Below are 27,233 nucleotides of genomic sequence, written 5' to 3'. Positions count from 1 at the left end.
TTGGCTTTGGAGGCCTTTTGGCCTTTTGACCGTGAGTTCTGAAGTCCCGGTGACTAGGTTCAACTTCTAGTTCTGCCACCTCCCTGGCTGTGTGACCTTGGGTGAATTTCTTTATGGAGTTTTACACTCTGGATCTGCAGAATGGGCATCAGTGCAGTACCCACTTCATTGAATGACAGGATGCATGCAAAGGACTTAGCAGGGACCAAGTGTTTAATAAAGGCTGGTGGCTGTTGCCATCCTTCAGCCAGGCCCCACACTACCATTCCAATCTCAAGGCTCTGAGCCTTTCCAGATGGGCCCCTCATTCCACCTGCATTTACAACACTCGTCCTTGCGTTCCTGATTTGCTTTATGCAGTTCTACATGCTCTCCGTCGCTTCCTTCACTTTGGCTATTCCCCTTCTTTCTTCAGAGCCCAGCTTTGCTCCTTTCCTCCGTGCAGGAAGCTTCTGCCCCCATACCCCTTCTCTCAATGATCTCTTTCTTTTCTGAACTCTCCTGCCTGTCAGAAATAGAAAGCTAGAGTGTAATTTGAAGTTGTTCATTCCCTGTTTCACGTTGAGTGCATCTGATCCCTCTCCTACTGATGATAAGTTTTTTTTAAAAAAAGATCTTATTTATTTATTTGAGTGAGACAGAGAGAGAGCAGGCATGCGCGAGAGAGCACAAGCAGGGGGAGCGCCAGGCCAAGGGAGAAGCAGACTCCTGCTGAGCAGGGAGCCTGATATGGGGCTCGATCCCAGGACACCTGGATCATGACCTGAGCCAAAGGCAGACGCTTCACCGACTGAACCACCCACGCGCCCTGATGATAAGTTTCTTAAAGGAAGCTCTGCCTGTGTCTTCTGATCTGTCTTCCCTGTGGGTGCAACCAGTTCTGGAACTCCACTCACAGGAACGTAGTGTGATAGAGCAGCCGTTGGGAGTCAGAGATGCCTGAATTCTAATTCCACCCCCTCCAAACTGTGTGACCTTGGGCAAGATACCCAATCTCACGGAGTCTTTTGTTTCTTCATCTGTAAACTGGAGAAGCTTCTCTTCTCCTCCCCCACCCTGCTACCGTGGTGAGACTTAAATGGGATCACAGAAGTAAAATGCTTAGTATTGTGCCTGGCAACTTACGTGCTCAATACCTGTTTAGTGCTGCTGCTGCTGCTGCTGCTGTTGTTGTCATTATTATTATTACCAGGCACTCCAAGCTAGTAGACGCTTGTCTGGCGCATAGTCCGAACAAGAAGTGAGCCGCCCCAGGGGGCTCACAGCCTTTGCAGTCAGCATCGCATTGTGATTGAGAGGATGGACTCGAGCGCCAGACTCCTTGGGTTTGAACCCCAGTTCTGCCGCAAAGCACCAGTGTGCCCTTGAGCAAATCACTCACCCTTTCCATGCTTCAATTTCCCCACCTAAAAAATGGGCTAACAATAGCACCAACCTCAATAGTATAGTTCTGAGAATGAAATGAGTTAATACAGGTTACACGCTTAGAACAGTATCTCGTATCTTGTATATATATATACTGAAGTGTGCTTCAGTGTGTGTTTTTTTTCATAATTTTTTTTAGAGAGAGAGAGGGAGAGAGAGTGCATGTGAGCAGAGGGGAAAGGGCAGAGAGAATCTTAAGCAGGCTCCACGCCCAGCGTGCAGCCCGACGCAGGGCTCCATCTCATGACCCTGAGATCGTGACCTGAGCTGAAACCAAGAGCCAGGTGCTTAACCAACTGAGTCACTCATGCGCCCTGCTTCAGGGTTTGTTTTATTATTCACACCCAGGTACTCTGGGACCACAGGCTCATAGTTTTCTAGCATGTGCTCCTTTCGAATAGTTTATTTAGAAATATCCAAAAGTGTACAAGAAATGTCCCAAGAGAGCCTGCTTTGGGTCCAGAGCCTGGTATCTATTTCAGAACTGGCCAGAAGTCAGGAGATCACTATGATCTTAAGTCTGAAGTGTCATAGGTTTACATGTAGGGAAAATTCTAAAACCCACTGGGAATTAGGGATCAATGATATGAATGAGGCAAAACAGTTAAATGCCAGGATGCTCCCAGTTATATCCCTGCCCTCTGCTCCCCAAACAAAACTCAATGCCAGGGACAAAGGAGGCCTGGGGGCCAAACGATCAACTTGGAAAATCACCTACCCACCCTCGCACTTCAGTTCCATCGTCCCACGGATCTGGAAAGATGCAAGTGAGGAGAGCCCTTTGTTTCTTGGCACCTGCCTTTGCAACCTGCACTTCAGTCCTGGGGAAAGTGCAGTGGATGGAGCTGAGGAGTCAGCAGAGACCCAGCTAGAGCTGAGTTGCTTTTCTAGGATATTGCAATTTGGTGACTTTCTTCACCTGTCTTCCTCAGACAACAGCTGTCCTAGCTCCCCCACAATCACTTCAAATCACTACCTGCTGTTCCGTGATTTGCCATTTCTGATCATTTTTCTCTTTTCCTGGTCAGACTCTTATTAGGTTTGCTTCTAATAGAAAGGTCCTGAGTAAGCCGGGAGCAGCCTTGCCACACTCAGGGAACACAGAATCCAAGGAGGCAGGCATCTGGATCAATACAACTTTGATACCACCATGCTTCCAATTCTTTCCCTGACATTTTGCTTCAGATTTGAAAGTGGTGGGGGGTCTCCTGCAAATGGCCTCCAGCTTTCCTACAGGTCATGTCCTGAATGAGAAGCATGGGCAGAGGAGCAATTTACATTGAGTTCAGATGTTCACAAAGTGGTAAATTAGGCCTTTGGGGTTGCCGTGGAAACCCCATTTGCTTACGAAATAAAAAGGGTAAGTGCAGGGAGGGCAAAGTGATTCCAGGAATTTGATTAGAAAACTAGCCTAGTGATGCTTACAGGAATAAGGGGAGGCTTTGAAACAACAACATCATTTCTGTCGCTCATTCTAGTATTTTTAAGAGATTATTGATTATTCTCACAAATAAATACTAAAATTTACCAGCCTCTAATTTCTCCTTTTTTTGGCTTAGTCTCTTCCCTCTTCCAGAAAATTACACAGAGAATACAATCACTGGCTGCTATTGGTTTGAGCTCACTGGCAAAAACTCTGATGTGCCATGGGCGGCGACTTACTTACAAGGCTGGCTTATTTCAGAGGGACAGCACGATAAAGCAGAAAGTGAGACGGTCTTGACTTCAAGTCCTGGATCTACCACTGGGTCTATAACCCTGGGCAACCTAAACCTCTTAAGTGGTAAAAAATGGGATCACTGTCCAGTTGTTTTAAGGATTCGAGAGACACAGTGATGATGATAATGATGATTCTATTACTATCATTACTATTATTGGCTGGATCAAAAAGAGACTGGAGTTACATTTGTGAGGAACCTAGAGAGGCTATTTGATGTCCATACTGAAGACACAGGGATGCACCAAGTTGTTCTGGAGAGCGTAGAGGGCAGGTCAACCTCCAGACGTGCAAACTAAATGCTGGAAATCTAAGGCATATCAGAAAACTTCACCTTTTTTTGAGCCAGTTCGTGGTCAACTTCTTCCTCTCCCAGGCCAATCTCTGCCATCTCGGGTTGGTCTTTCAACTTGTTCAACAGTTCTGCCTTGGCCACAGAAATATTGTAATAAGCTGAGTAAGAGGTAGGGATCCCTGGAGGCCCTGGAGGAGGTGAGAAGTGCTGAAATTCTGGTCTGTGGAAACAAAGAATAACCATTTAAGCACCTCAGTTAAGAGGCTCCTGACCCTTCTGCTTCTTAATTTCCCCATTTGTGAAAATGGGACACTGCTTCACCAAGGAGCTATGGAATAAGGAAATGATAGACCAGGAAACACTGTTGAAAAATGGGCTGCATGAAGATTACCCAGAAGACAAGGCAAGGCCAACTTTGAGAACTTAGAAGACTATTTCTATGCCCCTGACTTCAACAGGTAGGGGAACTTCTTTAGGGATGATTTGGTTTGGTCAGAGCCCCACTAAGATCCAGAAAAACTGGCAGGCCCCAAAGTTCTGTGATTCTGATCTTCCATGACTCCCCTCAGTTCATGGCCCCAGCATATGAATCCCCAGGGAGGGAGGAGGTGGTAGGGATCTATCTGAGACCTTAGCTATTCCTCCTCCAAGACTGCTGGCTTCCCTCCTACCCAGCCTGCACCGCTGCTCACTCCAGCTGTATCTAGGCTGCTTGCTTACAAAGGCACCCCATGGCTTTTCTGGACCCTCTCATAATTTCTTCTTTCCTGGTAGTGCCACTCCTGCTTGAAATGACCCCTCCGCTGCAGATCTGCCACAGCAAAGAGGTCACCCAGGACCTCAACAGTGGTCACCATGCTGGAGGCTGGGGTTAACACCCCTGCCAGGGACTTGTCACAGCCTACCACATCTCTCATGAGCTCCTCTGAGACCGCCTGTGAGGCAGGCCTTCGGCCTGGGGAGGGATAGCATCTCTCCACTTCTGGCATATCCCCAGTGGCCCCAGCCTCCTCCATGGTTGCAGAATGAAATGGGGGAAAAATGGAACCAGTGGCACCCAGGGGCTTGACAAGTGTAGCGGCAGACCCTGTTGTCTTGGGTTCACTGAAGCCCGCAGGGCTGAGGTGCTGCTTCTCAGGGCCCCAGCTCGTGAAAGAGAACTGCTCCTCAGGGGAGAAGTAGCCCCGGCTCCACGCTGGCTTGGGTTTGGACTCTTCTGCCATCAAGGCTTCTGGTCTGGTGTGAGGAAGGAAACAAAGATAAATGCTTTAATGCCAGGTTTCAGGGATGGAAGGGTGAATAATTCCACCCATGGTTTATGCAAGAGGGAGGACCCCCCCCCCGCCACTATATTCTTGTTGTCTACCAGCCACCCCTACCCTCCACCTGTCCATGTCACTGCCCCTTTGCTAACCTCTAGCTGTTTGAAAGGAAAAATAGGAGAAACTCATTAGTCATTTTTGCAGCTACTTGCAGCTCTTAGATAAAGGTCAAAAATAATGGTTAAAAGGCTCCACAGCTATTTACTGATTCATGCTATGTTGTCTCCTAATTCACCACACAAAAGAAACTTGGGCGGGCCAGTATTCTTCATCCTAGGTATTCATTTTGCATGTGGGTTTTTAAGCTAATAACGCTAATAAGCGAACAATACTAGCTAATATTTGCGCACGGCTTACCATGTCCTAGAAGCTGTCTTAAGATGTGTTTTTCTGATGCGCGCCTGTGTGTGTGTGTGTGTGTGTGTGTGTGTGTGTGTGTGTAGACAGAGATAAAAGTGTGTAGGGGTGTGTAGATTCCATTTGGAACATGTAAATAAATCCCAAACAGAAAAAAACCCTGAATTTTAGAATGCTTTCAAGTCACTTTTGTAGCTTTCAATATAGACAATGAATGGTAAAAATGATGCAAATTGTTTTCTACGAGGTCTTTAGACATCTTGTTTTTTCATACATACATAAGGATGATTTATAGTATGTCCATTAATTGTTTATAAATGGTACTTCTCAAGCACTAGAGGGATTTTGAAAACAATTATTTCCTTTAGGTATTTTGAATATCTTTCCAGCATACTTGTTTATACAATGAATAATTTAGAAAAACCTCTCTCTCCTGCTAGCATGAAGATAAAATTCAGTCCAATTCTCAGAAAAATTATCACAAATTTTTATGTGATGCTATCTGGTATATTCTGCTATGGGATGACTCATACTCTGCAAGCTCAGTTACCATTATAAACAGCTTCTTCCACAGCAATGGATTTTTATTTCTGAAAGACAGTAAGAAATGGGAAAAACCATCCAAAGTCTGATGGAGTGGTTTGACATTTCCAATCCTAAAACTTAGGGTTTTTTTTTTTTTTCTAGTGGTTATTGTAAGGTCACATTTTAAATTAAAGACCAGAACTTGTGTGTGTGTGTGTGTGTGTGTGTGTGTGTAGACAGAGATAAAAAATTTAATGCTCATGACAACCATTTTACAGACAAGGAACATGACTCACTGAGAGGGAAAGTAACTTCCCCAAGGTCACCAGACAGTAAATGACAGACCCATGATTTAGACCCAGGTGACCTAACTCCAGAATCTATACTTTTAGCCACTCTGCTATTACTGCCAAAGGGACAACTTGACATCATATAAAACCTTGCATGTAAGGAATTTTCTGGCTGGACTATATCTACATTAGCAGACAAGAGAGAATATTCTGGAGGGAATATGAATTTATGAATTTAGGGAATTCTTATCTATAAGAAAAAATATTTAGGGCATGTGTGAGAGAGTTCTGAATCTGAAAGTGTTGAAAGAAAGTACAGAATTAAGGGGGAAAAAAGGATGTGGCTGTATGTCAGTTATATCTCAATAAAACTGGAAATATTTTTTTAAAAGAATATGCTAATTATAGACTCAGATCGCAGCGGACACAGCCCTGTACCCTATCCCAGTGTATCATATTAAGCATTATGTCCTAGTGCTCCTGTCCTCATAATCTCCACTAATAGGGCAGGAGTTACAGGAGATCTATGACAACATAATCTGCATTTGATAATGAACACTGAAGCAAAAACCAGATTCCTTCTGCAGAGCCCTGAGAGGAAATGCATAGAGTTCAGAAAGCAAACTATACCTGTACTCAAGTCAGTTAGGAGACTTAACCAACACTTGAAAATTCCACTAACCTGCTTTTATATGTATCCCAGCCTTTTGTCACTGAATAGTATGTGGGTTATAGAGATGTTCTGGTTTGACTTGGCTGAAATTAGGATGTCTCTTTTTTTTGCATTTTAGATTCAAAACATGATACATCTACTTGCCCCTAACACTTCTCCCTTACAAAATCTTAAAGCTGCTTCCTTCTGGTTAGACCCCTATGCTCTCCCAGGGTCTGGGATAGGATCTTGAGGAGCCCAGAGATCCTGGGGGGATGTAATGGGCACAGGGAGCCAGACAGCTTTGGTTCTAACTATCTGTGATCTTCTGCAGGTTACTTTGGCCCCCCTGTGCCACACTTTTCTCACCTAAAAGATGTAGGACACTAATAATGTCTACTTCATAGGTGGGTTGTGAAGATTAAATCCATCAACACATGAAAGTGCTTAGAACAATGCTTGGCTCATAGGAAGCAGGCAAAAAATATTAGCTTTGTTGGGAATAATGCTGTTCCTTAAATCCACATCATTCAAAAAGGCATCTATAATTGATTTTCTGCAGCCACAGCCAGCTAGGGCTGTGTGCAAACAGATGTTTCCCCTTGCATCCTATAGTCATTAAAAAAAATTAATCTCTGGAACGAGTTACAAGATCTCTAGTAATAGCAGTTTCCTTCTCTCTGGCCAAGGCGCCAAGGTGAATGGAGGTACATAAAAGGAGGAAGGACTGGGAGGCTGAAAGGGGCAAGTCTGGGGCCTGTAACTACGACCTCCGGGACACCTACAGGGGCCAAGAGGGCCGCGTACAGGCCTGGCCTGTTGTGAGAACAAGATCTCTCAGAGAGAGGCCGCCTCAGACAGCAAATGAAGCACAGCTTTAGAGTCACACGGGTCTAGCTTTGGAATCGGAGTCTGTCAGTCCCTTATTTTCCTCAGCCGTAGTTTCTTTATCTGGCAAGTGGGAATCATGCGTCAAACGGCCCACAGGGCTGCTGGGAGGTTAGATGAAATAATGGGTATAAAATGACTGGCGTGGTGTGGCACACAGCAAACGCTCCATACACGTTCAGCCGTTTGTTAATTCATTCTGTCTTCTTAAATGTTCAGTGCCTACTATATGCTAGGTCACCTTCCCTTCTCCCTGCCGTGACAGGGAACAACCACAGTCACTTTCCACAACGTGTTTTCTAATTACAGTAAGAATGCTCCCCAGCTAGAAGGACAGTTTGAGAAGCGGCCGTGAGGGCTCTGATGAGAGAGTCTCACAGGGTCTAGGAGCTGTGTGTGGCACCTTGTGCTGGAAAACTTCTCAGCTAGTTCCAGATTGCCAGGTAAAGGAGTTGTGCGTGGGTAAAAGACATGAAAACAACGTATTCCTAATAGCAACGAGTCTCAGGCAAGTGCCTTCTATAAAGGGATTTAAAGAAAGCACTTACAGGATAGATACCTGCCCCCCACCCTCTCCCCCAGCAGAGTGTGGGCTGAGCTCTCAGCAGGATGACCAGCAGAGCTAAGGCCAGAGCTCTTTTGCTTTGGAGCCAAGAGGACAACCACCAGGCACTGGAGGCCACACAGATGAGTTTTGGCACAGTGAGGCAAACAGACACCAGCAGCCCCATGGCTAGACTACACTCCTGCTTTGGCCTCCCTGCCTGGGCAGCTCCCCCATCAACTACCAAAGCAAATGCAAAGAGGCGGGGGGACAGGGCTGCAGGTGATGGAAAAAGTGGAAGAGGAAAAGAGTGCCCTTAGCTGTTGTAAGGAACGAGCGGAGCATAAAGTGCCCACCCCCAGGAACACCTGGGAGAAGAGTTTAGAAGCCCAGGCAGGTCCTAGAACAGAGGCAGGTCAGGGTATGAGCTGGCCTCTCCTTCTAGAGCGAGAGCAAAAGAAAAGGCAGGAAAGGGCCTGAGCCAGGCTTTGGGGAAATGCCAGGAGGCAACAAGGGTTTAATGCCTTCTGGCTCAGGGGCCTGAAACCGATGCATACCTTAAAGGCAAACCGAGCAATAAGATAGTATTTTGACAGTGATATTTAAGAACATCAACAATGACCATTTACCAAGCACCTACTATGAGCTACACACAGGGCTCTCTACTTTATAGAGATTATCTTCATCTTTACAACAACCATATGGAATGGGTATCATCATGCCCGTTTTCCTGGTGAGAGAAATGTGAGGCTGGGAACGTTTTAATTAATTGACTAAGCCAAGGTCACACAGCTGGTAAACGGTGGAGGTGAAGTTCAAACTCATGCTGCAACCGCTTCGGGGACCTTCCTTTCATGAGGACTTACTTGGGGGAATCAGTGGTCTCCTTCTCTGATGTCCTCCAAAGCCCACCCGTACCATAACAGCAAGGGGGCTGAGCCTTCTCAGGTTGAGATCCCAAGTGGCCCCTAATTGGAGGCAGGAAATCGCTGGGATGGAGACCAAAAGATTCTTGCTCTGCTGGGAGGCTTTGGGAGCTCTGCCTCGAAGCCTCCAAGTGGCCAAAGCCCAGGGGTTGTGGCTGCTCCAGGACCTCTTCAGGGTTGAGGGCACCCGTACCAGTGGTTTCTGAGCTGAAATACTGGGGTGGCAGCTCCTCCTCCTCCCCCTCCTCCTCCTCTCCTTCCTCCTCTTCTTCCTCTTCTTCCTCCTCTTCCTCCTCCTCTTGCTGCTGCTGCTGCTGCTGCTGCTGCTGCTGCTGCTGGGCTGCCCGGAAAAGCCTGTACTTCTCCCAGTTGGGAGGAGGAGGGCGAGGAGGAGGAAAGGCCTTCTTCCTGGCTCCCAGAGGATCCGGCTGGGTCTCATCAACTTTGGTAAAGAGCTCCCTCCTATGCTGCCCCCAGGCCCGGGAGCTCTGCGGCTCCAAGCTGATGTGGCTCTCTGAGAAGGCACGGCTACGCAGTGGGCGGGGCATGGAGGCCGGGGAGCTCCCCTCCTCGTAAACAGAAGTTTCCTCTGTTTTTTTCGAGGAGTGCTTGAAGTCTCCGAGAAGGTCAAGGGAAGACATCGCTCGGTAGCTTGACAAGTCCAGTGCTGGGTTCTCAAGACAAGGGTGGAATGGGGTTGCCCACGAAAAGCTAGCCTTGGAATGAGCCATTTCCCTGCAAAACAGCAAAGATGAGGATTGTGTAAAACGAGCAAGTTGTAGATGGCCCCGTGTTTTGGATAAATCATTTCTGCAAACTTTAAGACGGCCATAGAACAATGCAAATGTATGTAGTAAACGCAATCATAAGAATAGTAACAGTAACATATCATATTGATAGCTAACACTTATTAAGTATGTACTAAATGCCAGGCACTGTTTTAAGGGCTTTCCATGTCTTAACTTAGTTAATGCTCACAATGACCCCAGGAGGTAGCTATTATTATCGTCCCAATTTTATAGCCAGGAAAACTGAGGCACGGACAGGTTAAGTAACTTGCTCTGGGTCATAAAACTGGTAAGTGGTAGAGCTAGGATTTGAACCCGGACAGCCTAGCTCCAAAGACTGGATACACACACTACCCCACTCCGTAGCACTCAGATTGAATGTGCTGCGTACTGGGGCTTACGAGTCTGGTTATCCTGTTACATTGTTTTTGTTTTCTTTGTTTTTAATCACGAAAAATCTTAAATATTTAGAAACATGCAGAGATTGCTATAATAAATATTCATGTTCCCACCTACTGCCCCAGGATTAGCTCATTTTAATACTCTGCCATCTATACCTGATGATTTTTTTAAAAGAAATACATAAAACCCTTTGTTTCACTCCCCACTTCCATTCCCCTGCTGCCTCTCCAGATACAAGCTGTATCGTGAATTTGACATGCTTTCTGCCCGTGTTTTTATACTTGTATCAAAAAATATCAAGCAGGCAATTCACAAATATCTACAATTTTGGGTTTAAAATAGCTCCTTCTAATGCAATTCTAGTCAGAATTCTCAACAGGAATTTTTAACTACAGCATTTTTTATTAACTTGCAACATAAAGTAAGATATAATATTAAAAAGTATTTTGCTACAGAAGAAATGGGGGTACGGGATTAGGCATATTATAAAACAATTATAATTAAAACAGTGTGTTACTGATTAATAGAACAGAATGAAAACTCCAGAAACACATCAAACTATCTATAAAAACGATGTATATAATTCACCTTCCATAACAAGGAGATAAAGAATGATTCTTTAAAAAATGCTTTTGAGATAACTGCAGAGCAGTGATATTTGCAGTTGCACCCTATATTATGTACCAAAATAAATTCCAGATTCAAGAGTAAGGGTGTGTGTGTGTGTGTGTGTGTGTATTTTAATGTATGTGTTATATGAGAATACATGTATATATATTCTATGTTTATAAGGAAAAAACTATCAGAAGATTAAAAAGACTGTCACTTGTGAGGCAAAATGAGATTCTCAAATTATAAGCAATAGAAAAAATATCCAAGGAAAGATGTCCGGGTTGATTTAAATATGTACAATAAAAGGCATAAAAAGTCAAACTTCTGTATACTAAAGAGTGACCAAAGTCAAAGGACGGCTCTTTAGTCTCAGAGGATAAAGAGTTAAACCCTCTAAACCAGAAGATCTGGTTTCCTGCTGTAGCCTGTGAGCAAACAGCATCATGCTAAGTACTGCCTAGTGACAGGAAATTCCAGCGGTTCAATTAAATCATCAGACAGAATACCCATTCAATAGCCATACTGAAGACTGAGAATATTTCCTTAAAAAAATAATCATACACATAATAGTAGCCAAGCTTAGATAGAATGAAGAACCAAATCTCCTTCAGTCGGCTCATCTCCAGTTCCCATTGTGGCTAGCTCGTCACTCACATGGATCGGAAATTCACCTCCACACGTCCACACTCCCTTCTCATTTCGGCCTTCGCCCACCTAGAATTCCTTAAGATGATAAGTTCCTCCTTGTGTGCAAAGCGTTCCACCTGGCATTTCCTCCAGCAGGAAACAAACAAGGTGGTGTGTGGAGAGTAAAAGGTTGTCAAATGCTATCAGGCGGAGGATTTTCCTGACCACCTTCTCTCAAATAGAGATGACTTATCCTTCACTATTCTTTTTCTATTTTGTTCTTTCTCAGAACACACATCCCCACTTAATATATATCACATACTTACTTTTTTACTTGTTTATTTTGTGCTTCACTCTCTAACTAAAATGTAAGCTCCATGAGGCAGGGATCTTATGTGTCTTGTTTATTTAGTACCTAGTGCCTGGCACTCAGTAGGCATTTAATAAATTTTGTTTAATAAATGAATGAATGAATGAATGAATGAATAGAAATATCATATGATCCAGTCATTCCATTGGGTATTTACCCAAAGAAAATGAAGAGACTAATTTGAAAAGATATATGCCCCCCTATGTTCACTGCAGCATTATTTACAATAGCCAAGATATGGAAACCCAAGTGTCATCAACAGATGAATGGATAAGGAAGACGAATGGATAAAAGATGGTCCAACACACACACGCAAATATTACTCAGCCATAAAAAAGGATGAGATCTTGCCATTTGCAACAGTACAGGTGGACCTAGAGGGTGTTATGCTAAGTGAAATAAGTCAGATAGAGAAAGACAAATAGCATATGATCTCACTCACATGTGGAATCTAAAAAACAAAATAAATAAACAAAAAGCAGGAGCAGACCCATAAATACAGAAAACAATCTGATGGTAGGCAGAAACGTACAGGTGGGGGGAGAGGGGATGGGCAAAATGGGTAAAGGGGAGTGGGAGATACAGGCTTCCAGTTACACTTGTGAGCACAGCATAATGTATAGACTTCTCAAATCACTATGTTATACACCTGAAGCTAATGTAACATTGTGTATCAAGTATACTTTCATAAAATAATTAAATAAATGGATTCATGCCAAAAATGAGAAAAAGCAAAAGCCATGATATTCATATCATAACAAAGTAGAATTAAAGGCAAAAATCAACAAACAAGGCAAAGAAGTGTGCTATAAATTAGTGATTAGAAAACACATGATTAAGATCTAACTACCCTAAATCTTTATGTGTCAAATAACACAGCATCAAAATTCATAAAGCAAAAGCCATAGGAAATGCAAAGGTTGAAAAAGGGAGCAATGAAATATGAGGCTGTTTCAGCTGATGACAGATAAAAGAGTCAAAACTAAGATAATGGGAACGTTTAAGTTTCTCTATTTTCAAGGGTCTATTGACCCTTTCTTAAATTGACTCCATATTAAGCCAAAAAATGAAAAAAAAAAAAAGATTATGGTACCTAATCACAACACAACAACACTAGAAATTAGTAACAAAAATGAAAGACAAAAGCTTCCAGTACATAGAAAATAAAAGGGAAAAAATATCCCCCACTCTAGTCAAAGAAGAGATCTGGAATTGTAGAATACCTAAAACATAACAACAATGAAATACCAGAAGCTAGAGAATTTGATTGACTAAAGCAACGGTCACAGGAAAATCTGTAGCCTTCAATGCTTACATTAATACATAAAAGCAAATTAAAATCAATGAATTAAGCATTGAACAAAAGAAGTCAAGAAAAGAGCCACAAAAATAGACCTAAGCAAAGCAGGAAGAAAACTAATGGCAGAAATTAATACACCAGAAAACAAATGGTAGAATTAATAATTAAAGCCAAAAGCTACTTCTTCAAAAGAAAATATAAGACAATAAAAAAGATAAACCACTTGCTAATCTAATGAAAAACCCCAAATGCACAAAATTAGAAACGGAGAAATAACCATAGTTGCAGAGTAAATGAAAAGAGTAAGAGAATACTTTGCTCTACTCTATGAAAACAAATGAGAAAGCTTAGGATGGTTTTCTAGGAAAACAAAAATTACCAAAACCGATTGCAGAAGAATGGAAATATCTAAGTGCACCTGTTACCATAGGAAACAATGTTGATAAATTTGACAAAAAAAGAGCACACTCATGTGGTCTTGAGTTAATTCTACCAACCTTCAAAGAACAGACAACCTCAATGCTAGACTCTGGAATCTATTGAGGGAAAATAAAAGAATCCTGCATAACGTCAATACCAAACCCCAACAACTAGAACATACAAAAAGGCAAACTAGAAACCAGTATCATCTAAGAATACTAATGCAAAAGTCTCACCATTTTTTGCATTTAAAAACATAAATATTAGGCATGAATACATATAAGGGATTTATTAATAAACTACCAACATATATGGAAAGTGAAAGCTCAAAAAATTCTGAAGAGGGTGCATGATCCAAAAAAGTTGGAAAACACTGGTCTGGGACGGTTGTTCCTAACCAAAGTGGCTCCTGAGCGAAATTACCCAGAATGGTTGTTGAAAATGCTAATTGGTGAGTCCTATCCCCCAGAAACTGGGATTTAGTACCTCTGTGGTGGGGCCTGGGAATTTGCATTTTTAACAGCTGTCCCCAAGGGATTCTAATACAAGTGGTTCTGGGACCATACTATGGAGACAAGGGTCCAGGGTGAAAGTGATGGGAGGGCTGCGGTTTGGGGTGGAGGTTGGGGGGCAGAGTTCTTTGTTCCAGTTAGGTTGGTTTCCTACCTATACAGCCTGTTTTCCACCCCTCACCATACACCTTCTCACCTTCTTTCCCTGCCTCTCTTCCCTTTTTCTGCCTTCATCTCCAATCTAGCTCTTGTGAAATGCAAGTGGTAGCAGCAAGGTCTCCAGAGGCCCCCGCTGGGCCTATGTCCTGCAGCTGGGGTGACAAGAGTCCTGCCGCATGATAGTACTCAAATTTACCACGCTTTCCTCTTTCCTCACCAGAGCACAGGAAAGGCAAGGCAAGAGAGTAGAGTGGAAAGAACACAGTGTCAGAAAGATTTGGGTCTGCATTCCAGTAAAAATTTAAAATCGGGCTCCATAACCCAAAAGCTGCATGACCTTGTGCGCAGTATTTAATTTATCTGTTTCAGTAAAATATTTATCTTACAAAGCTGCTGTGAGGATGAACTAGATAAAAACAACCTAGCAACGATGTTGGGTACATGGAAAGGTGATTAATAATGACAGAACTATGTTTATTGTCAGAACAGAGTCCCTTAAGTAGGGCTAGTGCATGTGGCTGTGCCAGTTGTGCAGTGTACAACCTTCACTGCTGTATGCCTTGTTCCTTGTTCTCACCAAAGGAGTTGGACTGCACTGTCCCCTGGTTAATATTCAGCTTTGCTCAATAGTCAAGAAACCAGGAGATCTCGGGTCCTAGCTCAGCCACATGGCTGCCTAGCAAGGAGGCCCGGGCTGACCAAGGATTTTACCTCTGGGCTCATTTCTCACTCTTTTCATCTACTAAAAAGGGACGGATAATAAAAGGCAAGTTTAGGTTTAAGAGCAGTGTGAAAATCAAAAGGACTAGATATTCTGTCTTGTTCAGGTACTAATCACTTATGTCAGCCTTACGGAATTCACCTATAGGTAGCCAACTCCAGAATCAGAAGAAACAAACATGCCCTTCTAGACATTTGATGTCCTAATTCATGGCACTGTAACCTTACCTGGGGGCATTGGGCTCTGACAAGGCAACCTGGAAATTGCTATTCTCTGCATCAATCCTAATTTTATTTTATTATTTTATTAATTTTTTAGAAACATTCTTTTTTAAAAAAGATTTTTTTAAATTTACTTGACAGAGAGAAAAAGCACAAGCAGGGGAAGAGGCAGGCAGAGGGAGAGGGAGGAGCAGACTCCCCGCTGATCAGGGAGCCTGACGTGGGGCTCGATACCAGGACCTCGGGATTATGACCTGAGCGGAAGGCAGAGGCTTAACCCACTGAGCCACCCAGGCGCCCCATCAATCCTAATTTTCAAAGTACTACCCCCTCCCCACTTACTTGGCCTGTGCAGGGCCAGGCTGAGCCTTGCAGAGTCACTTACATCAGGGGAGCAGAAATGGGCGTGACTCCGCAAAGGGAAAGGAGAACCTTCAATGGATCAGCTGGGTCAATGTGTGTACAAGTCCTTCCACGTGGCCATTGAATATTCTACTGTGCAAGGTGACCAGATCAAAGGGGAGGAAAACTGACATAGCCCCTTCCTTCTGGGCACTACAGCTGAAGCAAGCTGGTGAATGGAAGGCTTCCATTGAAGTATGTCAGGCTCAAACAAAGGATACTGGTCTCTGTAGCGGTCCTATTTTCCAAGGACTCAAGCTGTCTATGTTACAGAAATCTACAACTCCTCTTTGGCACCAAGTGGAGTGGAGTGAAGGATAAGGAGTTTCATTAAAGGAAACGAGCTATGGTTTCTTATTTCCTAATGTGTGTTAGGCACTGCTTTATGCACTTTCGTGTATGTATTTCTATTAATCTTCACATCAACCCATCAAAGTCAGTGCCATCATTGCCAGTTGGCAGCTAAGAATCCTGAGGCTTAAAACGGGTAATTCGGGGGCACCTGGGTGGCTCAGTCAGTTAAGTGTCTGCTTTCAGCTCAGGTCATGATTCTGGAGTCCTGGGAATCGATCCTCGCGTCATCAGGCTCCCTGCTCAGCGGGAAGGCTGCTTCTCTCTCCCTCTGCCCCTCTCCACCACTGGTACTCTCATTCTCTCTCTCTCTCTTGAATAAATAAATAACATCTTTATAAAAGGGGGGTGGTAAATCATTTTCCCAGCTAGTAAGAAGCAGTCGTGTCCAGACTAGAACTTGCCTTATCTGACTCCAAGGGACAATCCCACTGGAGCTAGGACTCCTAGGGTGAGCCAAAAGGTATTTGCACTGCAGTCATCCCCAGGTGTCCATGGAGACATTAGCTCTTTGCATGGAAGCACGAAAGCTAAGTGTAAGAAAGGGCTTTGTTGACACCAGCAAGGAGACTACATCTCAAAAACAAAAGGAAGTTGCTTGCCAGGTCCTGGGCTGTTCTTCTCTTTTCCTCTTGGCCCAGGTTACCTTTTCTTCTGATGAATAGATCTTCCCCTTTTGCTAAAATCTTTTTTTTAGCCTAATAGTGATTGAAAATGAAAACTAATATTTGCAGAGACTGAACAATCTCCTTCTGCCTCTTCCTCTGCCCTTCTGAAGTTTTCTTGTTTGGGAATTTTACTTTTAAACTCACCACAATAGCTTGGAATTCCAGGATCTCAGCAGCAAGAGTGCACAGGTCCAGCCCCTCTCCCCTTTCCCTTTCCTCAGCAGCCAAAAGATAAGACTGCTCCAAGAGAAACAGCCACTCCCAGGTTATTGCTGAAGGAAATATTTGCAAGATCCAGGAAGTGAGACACAAGGAGGCTTACACTGGGAGGGGAGAAGGGCCCAGAGGGATTGTTGTTGCCACCCTTCTCTGCCTCTGGGTCCACAGAACTTCAAGTAAGGAACAATTAGTCTGGCAATGACAAATGCAAGTGGCAAGACTTGCCCTGAACCTTCTACAGTGTCTGGGAGGCTGGTGCCAAGTGTCCTTTGAAGAGATCAGAGAAGTCCTTGCTTTATTGGGGCTGTCCTGGGTAAAGCCTAGCTCCCCCTTCTCCAGTGGCCCCAGCTTGGAATTTCCAAGAAGGTCTTCCCATTACTTGTCTGGATTTTACATAGTGTCATGGACCTGGCGGTAAGGGATGATAATGATCGGTCTTAGGTTTACTGAGAGTCCGTCATGCGTCAGGCACAGGATTGGACAGTTGACAGACCTGCTTTCATTGAACTCTTGAGACAATCTTCTGGCGTGGGTATTCTCTTGGCCATGTTAGAAATGAGGCTCAGAGAGGTTAAACAACTGGGAGAATGCGAAGGGAATAGTGGCTAGAAGTTCCAGCTATGGTCCATCAGACTCCAATGCCCACACTTTTGTCCACGCAACATGCTGCCTCTCTAGCGTTCAGACAACCTTCTCGAGAGATTTAATAGAAGACATTTTAGGAGTAAACAACACATTGTCAGGGGACCTGGAGGGTCTGACACAAGAATAACTCAGCTGAGGATCAGGCCGGACCAAGTTATTAAGGCTCTATTCACTGCTATCCAGAGGTAATGAAACCTGGGCATGCATTAGAACCACCTGGAGGGCTTATTAAAACACAGGTTGCTGGGTACTATCCCCAGAATTTCTGATTTAGTAGGTCTGGGCAGGGTGGAGAATTTTTATTTTTAATAATTTCCCAGATGATGATGGTACTGCTGGTCTGGGATCACACTTTGGGATCTACTGCTCTCATCAGTCATTACCTACCAGGTTCCCAACTTATCAGGGTATTTTAAGAGGTATAAAGCCATTAAAAAAAACACTTCTCAAAACAAAATTCATTTAATTAACTATATACATACCATCCATGTGACAACTGGGATGAAGATTTACAAAATAAAATAATGGGAATACTGGAGGTCCAAAAAGCTCTGGGAATCCTGATGTTATTCAAGGAAATTTGGTACCCCACATGGTTAAGCAATGGACGGGTCAAGGAAAGAGAGGACGTGTTATCTGTTTGAGTCCTCATGTATACCAGATGTTAATGTACTGACTTTTAAAGACCTAGGATACAATGGGAAAGACTTAACACCAAAGTTATAAAGAACATGATTCTGTCTCGGCCGGTTTAAAAGGCATTCTTGTTGCTCAATTATTAGTGAGAATGATTATTGTAAAGTAGTTCATGGGCCGCAGGTATTTAACGTTTAAGATTTTAACCCTTTGAGAGTAACCCTAAAGATTCACCAAATGTAGTACCTTTTGCAAAAGGTATGAATTTGACATCCAAGGCATCACAATACTGGTTGAGAGGACAAGGCGCCCAGTGAAGGAGGGAGCCTTGTCAACCGCTTGGCACTGCCATCTCAACGTAGCTTGATAGGTCTCTTTGCTGACAGGGTACACAGATGTAGTCACCATGGCGGAGAGAAAATGTGCTTCTTTATGAATAATGGCACTGAAGTGCGAACTATCTGCAAGCTAGTGCTGGTGATCTAAGAGATGGAACCGTCTTAAGAAAGTGATGCTTCTGAGCTAGATAATATAGTGTTTATTGCTGGGGGCGGGGAGGTGCTATGTTGCAGTGGCGGTGACAAATGTGGAAATTTGCAAAGATCTGGTGATGTACACCCTCAGGAATGTCAAAGTTCTCACAGATTTACATATGCAGAAGTGCTGGTTGATTGAGAATTCTAGCAAACAAATTGTAGTTAACAGTGAGATCAAGCATGTCTGGTAAGTAACACTGCCTGTCATTAGTACGTGGATTTTTCCAAAGCCCTTGATCTTGAACTTCCTGGGCCTAAATCAAACCAATCAATCCTCTTCTTTAGATTTTCTCTTTTTTTATTATAAATTCCAGCAACTTGACATGTGCCCTCAAAACACTGTGTGTATTTAACTCCAGCTGTTTACAGCTTACTAGCTGCCTTCCCGAATGTTCTTTGTGTATGGCTACTATCAGATTCAACATGTGATTTAAGATTTAGCCTTTTTGGGGTTAATATTATTACAAATACTCATTTCTGTGCAAGACCCAATATTTGTATACCTGTCATTGTTAATAGCTTATTCTGTTTCCATCACGATGATCTATTCGATCAGTAAATCTTTTCCATGATTATCAATAGCACTACTAGGAACATCTTTAAACAAATCATTTTTTTTTCTTTTCAGGTTATTTCCTTGGGGGTCTGCTGGGTAAAAGGGTATGAACAAACAGTTTTATAACTCTTGTCACATATTTCTAGATTGTCCTCTCGGAAAACCGAACCAATTTTATACTGCTCCCCAGAAACGGTTTCCTCACAGTCTTGTCAAGATAGGGTATTATAATTTCTGTTGATCATTTCTATTAAGTGTTGATAGTTTAATAAGCAGTTCATGATACGTGGGAGTTGTTTTTGTTTGCATTTCTTTAATTGCTAGTGAACCTGTACTTTTCCATGCAGTGATTTTACCGCCTTGAGTTTCTCACGTGTAAACTGCTTGCTCGGTTTCCTTGCCCTTTTATGAAGCCGAATCTGAAAGCCGACCTTCTATTATCTATTTCCATTCTTTATATTTTTTGGACAGTCAACTGTTATCAGTGATGCTGACCCCAGACATTTGCCTCATTCTGTTTTTAGCTTTTAATTATATTCTGTTGTACAAAGGTTTTCCCCAAAACTTTTGTATATTTAAAATCATCCATCTTGTCTCTGATGATATCCTCCATTTAACAGACACAAATTTATCTTCTATCCATAGTTGGAACAAATATGCTATTTCACTGTCTGCTTTCTGGAATTTACTGTGGAATATTCTATGTGCTATGGATCTAAGTTAATTATTCTCTGTATTGATACCTAAAATTCCAACATTTATTAAAGAAAGAGTGATTGCTTTCCCCAGTTCAGGGATTCTTCCAATGTGCTTTATATTCTTAGAATAGCTCAGATCTATTCCTAGAACCTCTTTTTAGAAAAAATTCACTGTTTGCCTTTTTTCAACCCCCTATCATATGGTTTTGATAACTGTCACCTTATCACAGGCTTTAAAATCTGATAGGGTAAGTCTACCATCATTGCCTTTATAAATAAATGTATTCTTTGGTATTCTTGCCCACTTATTCTTCCAGATAAATTTCAGTATGAATTTGACAAGTTCTATAAAGCATCCCACCATGACTCTAATCGGTAGCACATCACATCTATACATTAACTTAGGGAGTACTGTAATCATTGCTATATTTAGTCTCCCCAAATTGAAGCAGAGTATAGCTATGCATTTATTCAGGTCTTTATTTCTCCCATTAGATTTTTATAATTTTCCTGGAATGAGTTTTGTGAGCCCAGGATTACATTAATACCCAAGTATTTAAATTCACTTTGTCACGCTTTTGACAAATCCTTCCATGCCTCGGAAGACTGCATTCTTCTTAGGTGGCAAAGCCTTCCTGAAAGTCTTAATACAATGAGATTCAATTCTGAATTATCCATTTTCTTTCACTCTGTCAGCAAATAGGAAATGTGTACTGGATATTTCACACTCTGCTCATGGTGTGGTTTGATAAAAGGAAGCAAGAAAGCCTGAGGCTGAGAACCAACAAACTTGGGTAGTAGTCTAGTTTTGTCACGTACTTGCTTTATAATCTCAGAAGCAAAGGGCTCTGGAGTCCGATGCCTGTTGGACCTTGGGCAAATGACTTTCATCTATCTGTAAGTTCCCTCATCTGTAAAATTGGGTCAATAAGTGGTAACTATCTCATGGGGTCATGAGAAATCATAAATAATTCATGTGAAGTGCTTATAGCAGTGCCTGACACATAAACACTTCATCAATGTTAGCTATTATACCTTTTGCTGTTGTTGTTAATAATAGTATAGTACGGCCTCTCTTGAGTCTTGGCTTCCTTATCAGTGAAATGGGAAAAATCAGGCTCAACTGCATAGTGTTGTTGTGAAGATTAACTGTAGCCATGTATATAAAAGTGCTGTACACATTCGAAAGCTCTGTGCCAAGTGGAGAAATGGACAGCAAGCAATCACAGGTATAGAAAACCAAAAGAGATAATCTAGGAAATACTTTCTTTTGGCTTTTAAATACATCACTTATGTATATAGCTTTTTCTCCCAGCAGATCTACTCACCACCGTTTTTCCCTCCTGCTAATATTATAATGCATTTGCATTCTCAGCACAGAAACCAAATAACAGTGGAGGGAGACAACCAAGAGTGTAACTACCTGGAATTAAAATTCATTGCAGGCTTCCAGGCAAAGAGAGTGGCTCAAGAATATACATTTGATTCTCCCACCTACACCCATCATTCCAATTGTGACAGAAATGACATAAGAAATGTTAAAAACGTGTGTGGGGGTTGGAGCGGAAGGTGAGTGAAAACTCCGTCAAGATTTCTCCTCTTAAATGTCATCTCTGTCCTTGACCTTTTCATCTTCCCTGAGGTCATAAACTCTCATCCATTTTAAGCATCAATACTCTTTTTCTTTCCATTGACCTCTCTTTTCTGTTTTTAGATTTAAACCGGTTTCCCAGATCCTGACCAAACCTGCACTTATACCAGTGGTTCTCATAATTAGTTTGCATCAGAATCGCTTGGAGGGCTTGTTAAAAACACAGACTGCGAGCCCCATCCCAGGTTTCCGATTCAGTAGGTCTGAGTGGGGCCTGAGGATTTGCATCCCTAACAAGTTCAGAGGTGATACCGAGGGTGCCGGTCCTGGGACCACATTTGGAGAACCATCGACTTAAATTAAACATTTCTGCTCCCTCTAATTACCACTCCATTTCTCTCCTTCCTTTCACCAGCCAATTTCTTCTTTTAAGACATTTTTAAATGTTCAACTCTGTTTTTAAAGTTCTTCTTTTAAAATATCTTTCTAATGACACAGTGGCATTAACACATAATCATTGTATTAAAATTAATGAAAGGAGGGTCACCTGGGTGGCTCAGTTGGTTAAGTGTCTGCTTTCGGCTCAAGTCATGATCCCAGGGTCCTGGGATCGAGCCCTGCATTGGGCTCGCTGTTCAGCGTGGAGCCCACTTCTTCCTCTCCCTCTGCCCCTTCCCCTGCTTATGCTCTCTCTCCCCCACCCCGACAAATAAATAAATCTTAAAAAATAAAATGAAATTAATGAAAGGAAACTGAAACCTTCCTATGTTATTTGTGGAAACGTGAAACAGTACAGCCACTTTGAAAAACAGGCTGTTTCTCAGAAAGTTAATAGAATTACCATATGGCCCCCAAATTCCACCCTTTAAGTACAGACCCCAGAGAACTGAAAACATGGCCACACAGAAACTTGTACACGAATGGTCATAACAGCATTATTCACAATAGTTTAAAAGTGAAAACAACCCAAATGTCTGCCAACAGATGAATGGATAAATAAATAGTGGTATATCCACAAGTGGAATATCATTTGGCAAAGAAAAGGCATGAAGTACTGGTACAACACAGTGGACCACTAAAGCGTGCGAAGTGCAAGAAGCCAGACACAGAAACCCTCAGACTGTCTCGTTCCACTGGTAGGAAATGTATCGAATAGGCAAATCCACAAGAACCGAGAGTATTAGTGGTTGCTTGAGGTTGAGGGTGGGAATGGGGAGTGACTGTAAATGGGCACAAGGGATCTTTTTAGGGAGATGGATAGGTCTTAAAATTGGATTATGGTGATGATGGCACGCACTGTCGATTTACCAAAACTTATTGAATTCCACACTCAAAACAGGTGAATTTATGACATGTAAAGCTCTGTATATTTCTTTTTCTAGGAATTGCCCTTATGGACCATCATGCCATCTACTTTCTAGGCCCACGACTTTACTAAGCTTGCTTTCCTGAAGGTCACTTGTGATTCTGAATTGTCAAAGCCAGTAGCAGTCCTCTCCTTATCCCCTGTCATGGTGCACTGGCCTACCTCTCTGCCACGCCAGCTGCTCGCCCCTTCAGTTTCCTTTGCTGGTTCCTCTTCTTCATCCTACACCCTAGCTGACCGATCGACAAACCTCCTCCAGAGAATCTACTTGTCTTCCTCACTAATTTCAAATTCAGCATGTCCCCACTCAAATTTACCATCTGCACCAAGCTAGCTCCCCTTTCCCACCTGCCCCAGCTCTGTTAATAACTTTCTCTGGGTCACCTGGGGCTCAGAGTTATCTTTGACTTATTTCCTTTCTGTCTCAAATTTCAGTCACCAGTTCTCTCTACTTTTCCCTCAAAAGGTGTCACTTGTAAGCAAATCCTTTGAACAGACAATTCACATGAGAAGCAATGCAAATATTAAATAAACACATGAAAACACTTCAAACTAGAATAATCAAAGGAAGCCAATGGAAATTATCCTAGGTGCCATTTACACCTATTGCATTAGAAACATTTTCCACAGATGGAAAGACTTGGGGGAAACTGGTATCCTTATATATTGCTAATGGCAGCGTACAATGTCTCCTGGGAAAAGAGTTTGGTGAAATCTATCAAGAACAATAAGAATGTTCGTATTGTTTCGACTAGTAATCCCAACTCTGGGTAATTGTTTTTAATGAGATAATTCAAAATGAGAAAAAGGTTATAGCTACTCAAAATTTTTCTGCAGCACTACTATATAATAGCAAGAAATTGGAAACAACCTAATTATCCAACAATTTGGGAATGATTAAGCAAATTACAGCACATTGAGCTGGTGAAATATGCAACCATTAAAATTTATAACTATTGAGGAAGCCTGTATAGCAACATGAAAAATTGTTTACCAAGTAATGCTTAGTGGGAGGAAAAAAGGCGCAGGACGCACAAAATCACATCTACATAGTTATTATAACTCTGCCAAAAAAAAATCTCTATACTTATAGATAAAAGCTGGTAGGGAAATGAAAACAATCAGGGTGTTAGGGTGGTAGGACTAAGGCTACTTTTTCTTCTGTTTTTAATTTCCTGTAATATTGTTTTCATAATAAACATTTTCTCCCCAAAATATCACACATATTTATCTATCTCTTCTGCTTTGCTCCTGTTGCACCTCCACCTTCCCAGTCCAGGGCCATCCTCATTCATGCCTGGATCACTGACCCCAGCTGTTCTTCCTTCAGCTTATCTAGGTTGCAAATGCAGCCCAGTTGCCTCAAGTGCCACACGTATCACATCACTTACCTGATCGATAACCTTCAATAGCTTCCATATTTGTGATACTATATAGTTTTTGAGGCCTCCCTATCCTGGTCCAGTACCTCACTACTCACCCCTTTTCTCTACTGTTACTCCTGCTGTTCCTCCTTCTACATCCTTATTGTCACACTACCGTTTACTGAGGGTTTACTGTGACGGGTTTTGTTCCAAATGCTTTACACATATTTGCTCATTTAATCCTAGCAACAATCACAGGAGGTAGGTACTCTGCCCCCATTTTACAAATAAGGAAACTGATGGGCCAGAGAGAGTGCACACGTGTGTGACAGCAAGAGCGAGAATGAGGGAGGGCCAGCCACTGGCCAAGATCACACAGCTGGAGAAAATAAGAATCTGGATTTGAACCCAAGCAGACTGACTCCAAGACCGGAACTCTTAACGAGTGAAGTTTATTTCTTCAACATACTCTGCTTAGCCCCTCTGGGCCTTTCCTCCCGTAGGTCCCAGTCTTCAGTTCTCTTACCCACCAACAAACTTAAATAGAGAACAATTTACCATGTATTGGCCCCGTACCATGTGCCAGATGCTTCTTGTTTGAACCATGTATTTGACACTTTTTGTTCTATGGTGACTCATTGGAGTAAGCAAGAGCTGGGTTTCAATCCTGGTTTGTCCCTTTAGTAGCTGTGAGACCTTCACTAAATGACCATAACTTCTGTGAATCTCATGTCCTTTACCCGAGTCAGTGGTTCACAGTGTGTGACCCCAGGACCAGCTCTGTCAGCATCACCGGCGAGCTTGTTAGAAATGCAGATTTTGGATAGGCCGGTGATGGGCGATGGGTATTAAGGAGGGCACATATTGCATGGAGCACTGGGTGTTATACGCAAACAATGAATCATGGAACACCACATCAAAAACTAAGGATGTACTGTATGGTGAGTAACATAACATAATAAAAAATTATTATTAAAAAAATTATTATTAAGAAAAAAAGAAATGCAGATTTTGAGCTTCACTCCATACCTACTGGCAGGGGTTGGGGGGGTAGGGGTGGGATCTATCTGTCTGTGTTTTAACAAGCCTTCCAGGTGTTTCCAAAGCACATTCAAGTTTGAAAACCACTGCCCTAGTTAGAATAATACCTACCTGACAGAGTTGTGGGGCATAGAAAACATAACAGAATATGGGGAGCTTAGCTGACAGCGGCACATAGGTTGTTTTGTAAATGGTAATTTATTATTACTGCTACTTAACTTGGTGTGGGTTAGTCTTCCTTGCTCAAGCTGTGAGTGGACAGGCATTGTGCTTCCTGATGCTCTTTCTCTAACCTTCCCCTGCTTGCCTAGAAAAAGGCAGTACATACACTAGATTTTGAATAAAATCCTCTTACTTCACTGGCTGATTGGTAAGAGAACCAGTTTGGAGATTAGTCTCATGTCTCCACAGGTAGACTGCCTGGGTCTCGTCAACTTACCAGACCTGTGGGACTTCAGGCAAATGAATTTATCTGAATTTAACTGAATTTATGCTTCAGTCTCTTCTCTCTGCCAAAGAGAGAGTCTAATAATAACTACCCCTTAAGGTTATGGTGATAAATACAGTTGACCTTTGAACAATGGGGGGTTAGGGGCACCACCCCTCCCACCCCCATGCAGTTGAAAATCCATGTGTAACTTTTGACTCTGCAAAAGCTTAACTATTCATAGCCTACTGTGCACTAGAAGCCTTACTGATAACACAATCAGACCCTATTTTGTATGTTCTATGTAGTATATGCTATATTCTTATGCTAAAGTAAGCTAAGGAAAAGAAAATGTTATTAAGAAAATCATAATGAAAAATACATTCACAGTACTGTATTGTATTCACTGAAAAGAGAATCCATGGATAAGTGGTCCCATGCAATTCAAACCTGTGTCATTCAAGGGTCAGCTGTAAATATTTGTAAAGTGCTTTGAATGGTGCCTAGATGAGAACACTATGCTCAAGAGATGCTAGTTCGCATTTCCCCCATTTGCTGGTGGAGGAGGCTGTTTCTTCAGTTGGTAAGCCAATGACAAATACCTCTTGAGCAGCTTCTCTGGGTCAGGTGTTGTGGTAGGCACAGAGAAGTCTGCAGCCACAATGTGGTCTCCTCTGTCAGTCTCGGTCTAATATGCGAAACTCAGCAGACCCACCAGACTGAAACGATCTCTCCAAGGACATGGTACAAGTCAGTCCTCAGCAGGGAATCAGATCAGCCATAGAATCCCATAATATCCCCAAGCAGGCCTCATACTTCTGAGACATGATGCTGAGGGATCCCTTTGAAAGGTTTCCTTAGGGATCCTACTTGATGCAGTTATAAGGGGAAAAGCATCAACTCTGGGGCCAGAGAAACAGGGGTCCCAGTCCTGGCTCTGTTGCTAAGTAGTTGTGTGTGTGACCTCAGCTAAGTTATATAATCTCTCTGGACCTCATCTATAAAATAGGTAATAAAATGAACTGTTGTGGAGAATAAATGAGACTATGAGTTAAAAAGGGTCCAGCCCAGTGACTGACATTTAGTAGATCATTCATAAATGTTGGGTTCTTCCCTTTTTCATGGCCAACCAGAAAACTGAAAGGTTTCTCACACTTTGGAGTCAACAGAAAGCCCAAATTATTCCTGACTATCCCACCAAATCACAGGGGATAATATAGATCCCCAGAAAGACCCTTAGGCTCTTTGGGGGTCAGGAGACCCAGAGTTTAGTCCTCTCCCTTGGTGTCCCCACAGAGGCACGGCTAAGGGCCTTCTTCCCTGTTCCCCCATCATTTCTAGAGTTTGAGTTAAAGAATCAATATAATTGAGGGGTATCTTGTATAACTTGGCCTGGAGAAGAACTGGCTAAAAGAATATATTAAGGAATTTCACAAAAAAAGAAGGTCTTGTCAAACTGATGGAGAGCAACCCAGAGAAGGTAACTCTCCACCCCTTATAGCCACCTATGGCAGCTGGGCTCATCTCTGGGGAGCATGGTTCCATGTGCCAGGTTCCCCACATTACAGGAGCAGACTCTCCACTTTGGGCATTATTTTTTCTTAAAGTCTTCACCCAAGAAACTCTTTTCCGCCTCGTCCAAGCCATGTGTGCCATTTGC

At 42.7% G+C, this 27,233-nt stretch overlaps 1 protein-coding gene across 1 annotated transcript in view; it reads right to left on the bottom strand.

Moving 5' to 3' along the window:
* SHROOM4 (shroom family member 4) overlaps positions 1-27,233 on the bottom strand; it is a 162,232-nt gene that overhangs the window by 6,288 nt on the left and 128,711 nt on the right. The window contains exons 7-9 of the mRNA XM_040633565.1: positions 8,882-9,676; positions 4,524-4,673; positions 3,477-3,657 (exon numbers count right to left, since the gene is read on the bottom strand). Coding sequence (XP_040489499.1) covers positions 3,477-3,657; positions 4,524-4,673; positions 8,882-9,676 — 1,126 coding nt within the window. The remainder of the gene's footprint in view (positions 1-3,476; positions 3,658-4,523; positions 4,674-8,881; positions 9,677-27,233) is intronic.

The sequence above is a fragment of the Ursus maritimus genome (assembly GCF_017311325.1).
Source record: "Ursus maritimus isolate PB19 chromosome X unlocalized genomic scaffold, ASM1731132v1 scaffold_X1, whole genome shotgun sequence".
In the NCBI taxonomy this organism is placed as follows: Eukaryota; Metazoa; Chordata; class Mammalia; order Carnivora; family Ursidae; genus Ursus; species Ursus maritimus.
This window is presented reverse-complemented; position numbering and strand designations above follow the sequence as displayed.